The sequence below is a fragment of the Xiphophorus couchianus genome, chromosome 12, assembly GCF_001444195.1.
Source record: "Xiphophorus couchianus chromosome 12, X_couchianus-1.0, whole genome shotgun sequence".
Lineage (NCBI taxonomy): Eukaryota > Metazoa > Chordata > Actinopteri > Cyprinodontiformes > Poeciliidae > Xiphophorus > Xiphophorus couchianus.
Genome location: NC_040239.1, coordinates 29,582,041 through 29,594,074, shown reverse-complemented (window position 1 = coordinate 29,594,074; position 12,034 = coordinate 29,582,041). Strand labels below are relative to the sequence as shown.

At 37.4% G+C, this 12,034-nt stretch overlaps 1 protein-coding gene and 1 long non-coding RNA gene across 5 annotated transcripts in view; one reads left to right on the top strand and one right to left on the bottom strand.

The window, feature by feature from the left end:
- Positions 1-12,034, bottom strand: part of citb (citron rho-interacting serine/threonine kinase b) — a 72,006-nt gene that overhangs the window by 44,676 nt on the left and 15,296 nt on the right. For all 4 annotated transcript variants that reach the window (XM_028033501.1, XM_028033500.1, XM_028033502.1 and 1 more), the window contains exons 5-9: positions 4,396-4,566; positions 4,186-4,239; positions 3,981-4,034; positions 2,392-2,532; positions 626-751 (exon numbers count right to left, since the gene is read on the bottom strand). In XM_028033501.1, coding sequence (XP_027889302.1) covers positions 626-751; positions 2,392-2,532; positions 3,981-4,034; positions 4,186-4,239; positions 4,396-4,566 — 546 coding nt within the window. The remainder of the gene's footprint in view (positions 1-625; positions 752-2,391; positions 2,533-3,980; positions 4,035-4,185; positions 4,240-4,395; positions 4,567-12,034) is intronic.
- On the top strand, positions 9,185-11,624 carry LOC114154422 (uncharacterized). Its single transcript, XR_003597563.1, has 3 exons — positions 9,185-9,522; positions 10,983-11,129; positions 11,231-11,624. It is a non-coding gene; the product is annotated as an uncharacterized LOC114154422 (long non-coding RNA).

Here is a 12,034-nt window from a genome sequence, read left to right as displayed (position 1 = left end):
TCAATTGTGTTTTTTAAGGAGTGAAATACTGTTGACCCCTGGAGCTGTGTGACACTAACTGCTCTCTCACAGATATAAATAATAATAGTAGTGACAAGATAAAGGCTGCTTAAGGTTCCTGCAGAGACATAATATGTAGATGATTTACTAACATTATAGATGAGTAGATGAGAGATTCTTTTAAATTATTTTTATTATCCTATGGTGTGAATCAAAAATCTGTTACATAAAGGAGCAAATAAGACATGCTGTGATTTTTTAAAGTTCTGTTTAAAGATATTCTTCCACCAAACAACCTGACGGATTTTTACTGCATCTTTTGATTTTCAGTCATGAAGAAAGAGATAACTTTATAACCTCTGACTTTTCTTAAGTCAGATTTTAAGACTTAAGAACCTATTACTATTAATATTTACTGTTGAGACAGTAAATAGTCTCAACAGTAAAATGTTGAGACTATTTAAATTTTATGCCAGAAGTAGAAAGCAATATTTAGCATGTCACTTGTAGTTCCAAAGAAGAGATTTTAAGGAATCTGCTCTCCAGAAAATGACGACAAGCTTTTATTCCGCTTGTGGCTTTTCTGACTCCTCTATAAGTGCCAAACACATAAAAGCTGAGTTACCAGAATCTTTTCTGCCATCTGCTGAATCTGCTGGGATTTGCTCTGAAGTTCATCTTTCAGTTTAGTCTCACGGCGCTCAACAATCTCCAACCTTTTCACTTGATTTTCGAGAGTCTTCCTTCCATCCTGAAGATAAGAACACAAACAAAAAAACAAAGATATGCACAAAAACATGAGGGAATGTTTTATTTAAAAGGGGCAGTATTATGTGTTTCAGTGACGTGTGGTCAGGGGAGGCAGGTGAGGCAGAACCTCACCTGTGATCATGGAAAAATAATATATAATGATAAAATCATTTATATTGCTATTTTCACCCTGTGGTTTGTACTGTGAAGTATTTATTTTTCCTTTTGCTTAACCAATTTTGACTATTTTTTCTTCAAAATCGATGAATTTTCTCATTTTCCCATTCAAATGCTCGGAAGCAAAGCTGCTGAGGCAGCAGCGAGCTGAGCCTCACCTGGGATTGATCAACCTCTGCTAACTGCACTGGCTGCCATTCTATGGGAGCATGCTCCTCCTGTCTGTACGCCGCCGATAAAATGGCCAAAAAACACTTAATATATAAACTGGTTTTCCATAATTTAGCTTATGTATATAATGTACAGTGTTTTTTGTCACCAACTGTGTGTGTAATGTGATTTGTGTGCTGAGGAGCGATCAGAAACAGATTCGAGGTGAGGCAGGCAGTTCTCTTGCCTCAAGGAGGGGGCGCTCATGATCCCAGACATTGTGACTCCACAACTGCAGAGTAAGAGACAGTAACAGCGAGCTAGCCATACAGTAAAGTCAAGTGCAGCGATATATTTATAGTTTTCTCCTCTTACCACAGCAATCACGTATTAATATTCACAAAATAAACATTAAGCCTAAAACCATGTTACTACATCAGACCGAATGTTCTGCTTTTTGTGTGGGAAATAATTGAGTGTTTTTTTTGTTTGTTTCGTTGTAAACGGTGTAGCAAACGGTTTCTCCCTTTTCTGTGGAGCACAGCACGAAATTAATAATATCTACATGTCCAAGTTTGATTAAGTTAACAGAATTATTCTACGGCGGCAGCGCGGCTTTGCATGACATGTAGCAGAACAGTGTTTTTGCCCTGCAGCGTTGTACGCATGCTCGAAATTTCCTTATGTAAACAATAATATGATTATGATTAAGTCAGTGCCTCACCAACTAATAACCTCACTACGTCACTGATGTGTTTTCCAACCACATAATGCCATTTTATATCACAATTAACCTACTGGGTAACATAGCTACCCTTTACAAAATGTCTGTATTTCAGACAAGTGAAATAGGAATAATGTGATATTACATGAAAAACAGTGTTTTAAAATTAATTAGGGTATTATTTTTTACATCCCAAAAATCTGAGATTTACAATGGGTGAGGCGAGGCACACTTCTGAGAGCCACTCCACGTCCCACGGATCCCATTAAAGTTCAGGAGAATGAAATAATTAGGTCACCATGTTGTTTTAACTCAAAAATAGTTCAGTAAATCAGGTCCACTGATGAAGAAATCCAAGCACTTGTTCAAACACAGAGACGTTTTGACATGCTACAACAAAGTCGCAGCACAAATGTTCGTCAGGGGGTGCAACAATTTGTCGTCTTGGGAACATAAGGCCTCTTTGTGCTTTGTGGCGTCCTGCAGCAGATTTATTTACCCAACACCTTCAGAGTTGTTTTTTTTTTCTTATGTGGCCAAATAAATGATTCCATCATAAATCCTGACAGAGAGGCGCAGCAGATACATACCTCCGTCTCACGGAGACGTCTGCGCAGGCTGTCGCTGGCGTCCTCCTTGTTCTGCAGCCTCTCCAGATCTCGCTCCAGGCGCTCTTTGGCCATTTTCATGCTCTGAAGATGGTCTGTGGCCTCAGCACTGGCCTTTGACGTCTGGAAAAGAAAAGAACTTCACTGATGTCTCTATACAGGCCATTTTAAACACTAACTTTACTTTGTTTACCTACTCTCATTAAATTTTAACTTTGCCTTTTTGTTTCTTTTATATGTTTCAATCTTGAATTATTATTTTGGTTATGGAGCTATGAAAAACTATTCAGGTGAGCTTTTGATGCGTTTCCACATCCACTTATATGAACTAATAAAGTTCATATAAGTATCTCATACAGTATATCTATAATATATATTTACGCCCCATCAAATCAAACAGAGAAGTCTTCATTTTAGAATATTATTTAAGACAGTACATCACATCAACCAGCTCTTTATAATAAGCCCTGACACACACTGCTGATAGAAACCCATTACACAAGTAAAGTGTCACATGCTAATTATTTAATAAACTGGTTTCTCCAGAGTCAAATCTAAAGGTACAATTTTATTTATATATAGAACATCCTCAACAACAAGGCAATACAAAGTGCTTTACAGGACTTAAAAGGAAATACAAACAAAATAGCAAACCAAAGGAAAGAGAAAAAGAATAAAAAGAATTTAATGTTGATCTAAAGTATGTAAACTAGATGCTCCTGTTCAGGGTTGCTAGAACTTCTGCTCTTGACACCACTTTGTTAAAAATGTAAATTCTGTTGCGACACCTCCAGGCGCTGCAACCATCTTCTGATGTCTATTTATTTCTCATTTTGTACTATTTACTTCTTTATCTTTGTATATTAAGTATATACACATAACCTGCATCTTAACTCGAGTCGAGCAAATCTCAATCTCGTTGTAATCTGTTGATGACAATGACAAATAAATCTTATCTTATCTTATCTTAGATAACTTACTAAAGAATCGTCACCACTCAAACCTTTTCACTGCAAAAACACAAAACAATTACCAAATATTTTTGGTCTACATAGTTTCTAGTGCAAAAATATCTTAGTACACTTGAAACAAGACAGCTAACTTACCAGTACAAGAAATAGGAGCTTGTTTTAAGTTAAAAATTCCTTAATATTGATGAAAACGTACTTGTTCCACTGGCAGATTATTTCACTTATAACATGGGGAAACTGTGAAATGATCCGCCAGTGGAACTAGTACAGTCAGCAGGACTTCCTTTATTTTTAACTATATGGGAGGTGGTGTTTAAATATTCATTTCAAACAAAAGGCAGTTAGGACGAAATGATCTAATTCAGCACATTTAAAGAGGAACCTTTCTATTCCTCAGTGTATTCAGAAAGACAACCTGATAGCTCTCTAAGCAGACACTTAATAAGAAACAGACTCCAGGAGAGAGACACAGAATGAACGAGGTCAGGAGAGGTGAAGAGGTAATATATAGACCCATCTGAAATGGTAAAACGTCTGTCTCCTGCATTTGAAATGACAAGCCTCTATAAATTATTCATTCTTCTTCTTAAAGTTTTCTACCTTCACAAGCTTCTCTTGTAGATCCTGGATCTTCACCTGCTGCTCAGCACTCGCCTAACAACAAAGCAGACATTTGGATATGAAAAGAATCCCGTATCCTTTATAAAGCTTCTATAGAAAAAAAACCATTAATGTTTAAACGTTAATATTTAGCAAATACAACAGACAGTTTTTATGGCAGAACAGTGGCAACTTCTTAATCTACCTTTTCCAGTTTGGTGATCATGTCCTCTACCTCTGCTTTGCCCTGCTCTTTGGCCTGTATTGACAGAGGAACGGTTATGAGAAATGACCACAATTACTTATTATTACAATGTCCATTAATTATAATATTTTCCCATTTTAAAATGGTAAAAAGCCCACAACTTTCTGTTTCTACTTTTGAATCATGAACAGCTTCAGTGACGGTGAAGACCTTCTGAATCCTGTGCTGATGGTCTGCAGCCTTCCTCTTCAGTTCCTCGTTGGCTTGTCGAGACTCCTTCAGCTCTGCTTCATACAGGTCGCTACGGCGACGGGCGGCAGAGAGGTCCTCCTCCAGCTGCCTAATAGAAACCCGCATCTCCTCTACTTGAGCCTGGTACTCCTGTGCAACAGCAAAGGAAACGACAAATAAGTCACGGTGGGAGAGCTGACAGAAGAGATTTGAGTACAGAAGTAATAAACTAATGTTTAATTTAAAGATACGTTTTCTGTATTTTTGGGGCGTGCTGTGGTGGTGCAGGGGGTTAGCACGCCCCACGCTTGGAGGCCTTAGTCCTCGACACGGATGTCGCGGGTTCGACTCCCGGTCCCGGCGACCTTTGCCGCATGTCCTCCCCCCTCTCCTCGCCCTCCTTCCTGTCTGCCTACTGTACAAAAAATACGAGCCCCTAGCGCAGCAAAAACTCTTCGGAACAGAACAAAAGTTTTCTGTATTTTGCACAGGGATTATTTGTTTTGATGTGGCTTCATAAAATATAAAATACTAAAAGGAAAGTTTGTCCAAGTAACGTTCATGTTACGTCTTTGTACATTAAAAGTTACATTTTTAAAAGTTTCCTAATAATCAACAAAATTTTTACTTAAATTAAGGTTAATGTATTTTCCAGGCACAATTTATAGCACAATCAGGTAACTATGTTAACTTCAGTTCTTATAGAAATGCTATGTATGTTTATATCAAATATGACTTAAAAGAAATTAGATTTTTTAATTTAACTCCTTGAGATTGGACCTCTGTCTCTTTAAGAAACTCATAATCTTTCTGAAACTCCACCTTCAGAAAGCAATTGCATGGCTCCTCTTCTTGCTGTACATATATTTACATATACATACTGTATCTGCATTTTTTGAATCTTTGCAAGGACTGCTCTAAGTTGCTTTTTATATTGACAGCATGTTATTTTTATTTTATCTACAACTACTACTCAGTGGTAGTTGTTATTGTGTCTTGTCTCTATGCTGCAACTGCGAAGTAATTTCCCTGCTGGGATGAATAAAGTACTTCTATTCTATTCTATTCTATTCTATTCTATTCTATTCTGTTACCCCTTTAGCAAACGCTTTGCACAGCTGAATGGTTGCCATGGGAGATTAGATGACGTCTCAAACATGCATGAAAGAATCAGAGCAACACTCCAGGAATGTTTTTGATGAGGGAATAACAGTGTAACATGATGTAAAGCTCAAAAAAGATGAACTAATTCTGCCCCTTAAAAACACAAAATGGAGACATATGTGGTAAGAACATTTGTAGCTGCGAACCTTTTCCTTTTGTCTTTACAGCTTTAAAAACATTAACTTGACACTTTCCAAGCTGAAAACTGGCTGGCTGTAAAGGTGAGAAATGTTCAAAGCCAAACAATTAAACATAAACAGGAACAAATGAACCTGACTCTCAATTTTCTATGCAGCTTAAGGTGTGTGTCCTTTCTTGTATAACAAAGACCCTGAAAACCATCCAGTCTTGTCCTTGGATCAAGTGCTACATGAAGAGGTGGTGTATGTATGACTGCATGTCACTGCATGAATGTTAAAGCTGATACTTTAAAGCTGATATATATATATATATATATATATACTATATATATGTCTCATTTCTGTGTTCAAGGGGAAAAAAGTTAAGGCAATACCCAGGAGAAATAAATAAAACATAAATAAAAAGAGATTTTTAAACCTACGATAAACACGATTGTCACAATTAGTAACTTAACCATTACATTTAAAAAGTAAATAAACTCAATGTTGAATTAGAATTAACTAAATAAGAGATAATAAATAACTGTATACTTCAACTAAAGGCCACATGAATAGATAGAAACACAGATAAACTACAAATCCAGGTTTAAAAAAAAATACCAGCACTAATCTAAGAGAAATAAATCCAGATGGACAAAGAAAAGAACACAAGAATAAACTAACAAACTAAACACACACCCAAAAAAAAAACTGAACAAAAAAGGCCACAATCATAATGGCAATAACAAACGACTAAATGTAACTCAGTTCTTATTATCAATATGAATGTGTGCAATACATGCATTGCTTACGGCTACATAAAGTGCCGTGTCTTTATGTCTTTTAACCTTTTCTTGTTTCAAGTTTCCATGAATTCTTTGTCTCAGAACAAATCCTGCCCCTGATCTCTGCACTTTGTTGATCCAACAACGCATGACTTCTGAACAAAAATGATAAAACAGCACAGTCATATGACAGAGCGTGGGAGACAGATGCTTTTTAAGATGAAAAGCTGGATTTAGCGGCTGTTGAGAGCCCTGCAGAGAGGCACCAAGGGGAACACAGAGGAGTATAATAAGCATGAGCAACAAATGCATCATCATAAAATTGAAGAAACAGACAGTCCTCTTACAGTTTTAAAAATGCTCCAAAGTGCTGGCTTCATGCAGTGATTAGGCAATTGTCTGATTCAGTGTTTGAGATTTGTTCCAGTGTTGTGGGGTGATTTTCGTTGGGGTTTTTCCCCAAGCACAAAGTTGTACAAAGTTGTCTGTTTTTGGCTAAGTTCTGAGAAACTGATTGTAAATGACCTTCAGAAAGGCAAAACTCACAGTAAAGCTGCAAACATAAGGGATTATCCTTTCAGGTCAAACTAAAAACCCAGATCGTATATTTCATCCAAACCTAGTTTATGTACCTAAAGGACCAGTACTATGGATTTTTCAGGCACACTGTACCATTTCATAGCACAGTTAAGTAACTATGTTACCTTCAGTTGTTATAAAACATGACTTAAAAGACTTAAAATTGGACTTGGCAATTTAACGCCTTGAAATTAAGGCTTCTGTCTCTTTAAAAACTCCTGCTCTTTCTGAAACTCCGCCTCCAGGAAGTCACCATAACATGGCTCCTGTATTAACTCTCTAACAGCGTTTTACCAAGCGTTGTACCGAGGAGTAGCTCCTATAATGGCAGACGCTCAGTTCCACCAGGTGTTTGCTAATTGCTGCTGGCTAGTCTGAAGGAGCTGAGTGGTGGCGTCTCGGGGGAGGCTCCACTCAACACTCTTATCTTACTGAATTGGCTTTAGTTTAAGATATTTTTATTGCTATTTTAACATACTTATTTTAAATATCAAAAAATATTAATTAAGACAAGTACATTTACCATCATTTTTTACCATTGATGTATAATAGCTGAAGTTTTTAACTTTTATACCAGTTGTTTGAATTATATGTAGATTTGAACTTAATTAAACTTTTTATCCATCTTTTTACCTGTCTGATGTCAGTTTAAACATATCCCCTCAGTATGTTTACGTGTGTCTCTGGTGTTTTGTCACCGTCATTAACTAAAACTCCAACATTATCTCTGTTAAGGAAATTTCTGTTGACATTTTTTGTCAATTTTTGTTGTCCATTGCTTTTCTGTGCATAGCACTCTGTTTCCCACTGCTGTTTATTAAATAGACACTGTTAGATTTTTTATATATATATAAAAACAACAAATTAGGTAGATGTCCTGATGAGAGAAATACCTTGTGTTAAACTCTTGAGTTTGCAGATGTCTAATTTCATTGGTTTTTCACAATGCATAGTGATGAGATGTAACATCCTGCCCCAAGCAGTCAGGATTCCTTCCTGCTATCTTCTCTAAAGACATTAGTGATTGTCTTTGACCTTGTCTTTCTAGGACTGCAGATTCGATTAAACAGGCACTTTATATTCCTTGAGGTATGGATTGGGTTCCACAATGTTTCAACTATGCAGGCTCATGTTTTACAAAAAATAAAAAATAAAAGTATTGCGTAGAGATGCATATTATACGTCATACCTGACTGAAAGTATAGATATGAATTTGATGACCTAGCAAGTCTTATGTAAGTGGCAGATTGAAGAACTCTACATCCTGATATCTGTATATTTACACTGTAGGGTTTTCTGTTTAGCACCTGCTTTTACCTATTTTATGTTTACCAATGTACAATCAAAGAACAGAGTTCTTCACCAGAAAACTTATTTTTTTCTTGTTTTCAAATAACCCTTAAGATTCATAAATCTTCATGAATGTGGGGGTGAAAATACTTTCATCTGAAATTTGATTTTGCACACAAGCAAGACAAGCAAAGATGTTTTCCCACCAATACTTTCACTACAAAGATAAGTGTATGTAAACCATGAGACATAAAAAAAAAAAAATCAGCCAAAAGAAGGAAACATGCTGTAATCCTCTTTCAGAAATCCCTGGAAAATGAACTCAACAAAATTTGTTTTTCAAACAGTGTGAGCAAAAGGCCTCAGCACCCCATCTCAACAGCCTGCCCACTGCATCATTTTGCTCCCCATTCTAGGTATATGGCTCCCATCGCCATGGCAACCAGAGCACAATGTATTCAGCACGAGTGTATTCAGGGAAAAACAGGTTGCTTTAAAATTACCTTTTTTTTCCCCAATAGATAAACACAGAAAGAACTGCGCGACAAAAGCAGGAGGATCTTTTGAAGCCGTTTATGAAACGAGCGATCAGGAAGCAGCTTAATTCTGACAGCTGCACCGTCATGTGGTGCGGGTGTGTGGCTGCATTTAAAATATTCATTAAGTTAGTTGAACTTTACAGACATCAGACATGAACAAGTTACTGCAAAAAAAATGAAACATTGCTTTCCTTCCCAAAATGCAATGAGTGCAGATGAAATTAGAGTATAAAAATAGAAAATAATAACAATAAATTTACATAAAGAGGTTTTGCAACAGAGGCGGAGCTAGAGGGGGGGCCGGGGGGGCCAGTGCCCCCCCAGCCATCTGATTGGCCCCCCCAGCGGCCCCCCCAAATGATCGACATGTCACGACACCCAGTCATTCCTTCACAGTAGGTAGCACTATGTACCACAATGGGTTGTGACACTTGTGACTGTTGTGACTGCTCAAAAGCAGCAGGGGGCGATATGCACCATTTACGTTTATTGTGATACACCATTTGGACACAACAGAGTTGACCCAACAGAAGAAGAGAAGGAGAACCGCGAAGAGACGATAGAGAAATATTGTACAGCTAAGAGGAATACAGTCGATTTGACTCCAAGACGGATAATCTGACTTCAAAGGTAAGTTTTACAATGGTTTACTACTACCAATAAAAAAACCCCGTTAAAAACATTTTGTGCTCAGCCAGGAAATAGTTTCTGGTAGTTGAGTTACTACTATAAGTTGCGAGCATCAAGCTAACAATGCTACAGCTATAGACATACGTAGACGCCGACTTAGTGAGCGAGTCGGCCAGTTCCTATGATACGTCACGTCTGCCAGTCAGACTCGTAATGCACGCAGAAGCAAAAAGTATTGTAAAGACGCTGACGCTGACGTGTTTCAGTGTGTTTACCACTCACGTCTGCCTGAACAATGTCGGGAGGATAAATACGGGAAGTAAAAAAAAAAGTATCCAACGTGGTGCATGTGTTATCAGACAGAATGGATCACGACATTCCTGATTATATGACCTGCCAAAATCCTCTGGTCTGTAATGCTCTTTCTTTCTAACAGCGATTTCTTATTAGCTCTCGCATTAAATAAAACTATACAGAATGAAAAATGTTAGCTATACTAAGAAAATAAAAATCAGAGTAGTTACTTCTGGCCAATATAATTACATGGGAAATATTTATTGGCTCAGAAGCTGTCGTTTGGCCACAAAGTCAAGAAATTCTGTTCATAAAATTGTGTTCTTTCTTTCTTACCTGTGAAAGGTAATGCTAATGGAGCCAGCTTGTACTATAAAATGAGTGAAAAAACTCCACACAAGTTCCCCACTGACATTTGCTATTTTTACTAATTCTTTTCTAAACATTTTCTATGAAACGGCAACACTTTGTTAGAGGTTCCGTTTCCCCTAGGAAAGGGCATGAACTTGTGACAATTTAATCTGTTACTCTTTTTGCTTTATTATGTTTTCCATGAAATGTTTAATTTATTTAAATTCTTATGTGTTTAGCTTTGTCATTTTCTTTTATGTTTTCTTTTATCTTATCGCTGATGTTTAGCACTTTATTTCAGCTCTGGCTGCTGTTAAAGTGCTTTATAAATAAAGTCGATAATGATCATGAACAAAAACAGGTTAGTCGGTCCAGTAGCTGAGAAGTTTGAATGCTGAACATACAGCCACAGTCTGTTTCCCCTGACCTACACACTGGAAGTGGGGATCTATTAACACTAAGTAATAGGAAGTGATACTTGGCATAACATGACTGGCTTGTTTTTTTTCCTAGGGTCAGTTGAGAATGAAAAGACAGGGAGGCAGGATAGACAGCTTCTTTATAAAAAGAAGCAAATCAGGCACAGATCAAACAGGGTTCAGCTCTGACATCAGCAGTCCTGGTAGCTCATGTCCTGAGAACAGTCACGAGAAAGAAAGTCTGGCAAACACCAATCCACCATCACCAGGTCAGAGTATCTACAGAAACAGTCAAATTCCTGCCCCGTTTTAGGTTATTTTTACTTGCTGGCTTCTGCTAATGTGTTTCTTTAATTGTTGGTTCAATTATGTTAATGTACTGTTTTTACAACGTAGTTCCATCAAAGGAGGAGTCTGAAAACACAGAAAGCTCTGCGCCTGACCAGGATGATGATGAGCCAGAAGGGGCAATTGCAGGAGATACCACTGATCTCTTCTCAGCAGTGTCCAGCACTCCTTTTGCTTTTCCAAAAGGACCCAGTGGTAATTTTACTTACACTAAGACCTGCTTAGTAGCTGCACAATTTACATGACATAATGATCATGTAAATTATGTGTACATAACCATTGTGTTTGTATTCCAGATATTTCAAAGTCAAAAGAACAGGGCCCTGTTCAGCCAAGTTTGACAAACTTCCCCAGAACTCAGCATGGAACAAGAAAGAGAACTTTTCACAGCTCCTGGTACAAAGACTATTCTTGGTTAGAATATTCTGTTATTAAAGACTCCTCCTACTGCTTTGCCTGTAGGCATTTTTCTTTGCCTAATGCACCAGATAGTGTCTTTGCTTCGCATTCCGGCTTCAGTAATTGGAAAAAGGCATTGTCCAAGGAGTCTGGATTTAAGCTTCACTCAAAGTTAGAGCACCATGTAAATGCAATGTATGCATGGAGTCAATATAAAAGGGCTAATGAGGGAAATACAACCATGCTAAATTCTATAAACACAAACCGGAAAAAAGTGGTGGAAGAAAACCGTTATTATATTAAAACAATAGCCGATGTTCTTCTTTTGACTGCAACACAAAATATTGCTCAAAGGGGTCATCGAGAGTCTGGGGACTCTAGAAATAAGGGAAACTTTTTGGCTATATTGGATGAAATAGCAAAGCATGATCAGTTAGTTAATTGAAAAAAAGCTTAGAGGATGTGCCAATGCAAAATACACAAGTCATCAAATCCAAAATGAAATTCTTCAGGGCTTAGCAGAGATGGTACAGACTGAAATCATAAAAGAAGTGAAGGAATGTGAAGTGTTCAGTGTTATTGCAGATGAAACAAAAGACTTGCAAAAAAAGGAACAAATGTCTTTGGTTGTACGATATTATTACAATGGTGTCATCCACGAAAGCTTCCTATGTTTCCAGGCAGCTGAAAGCCTTAATGCA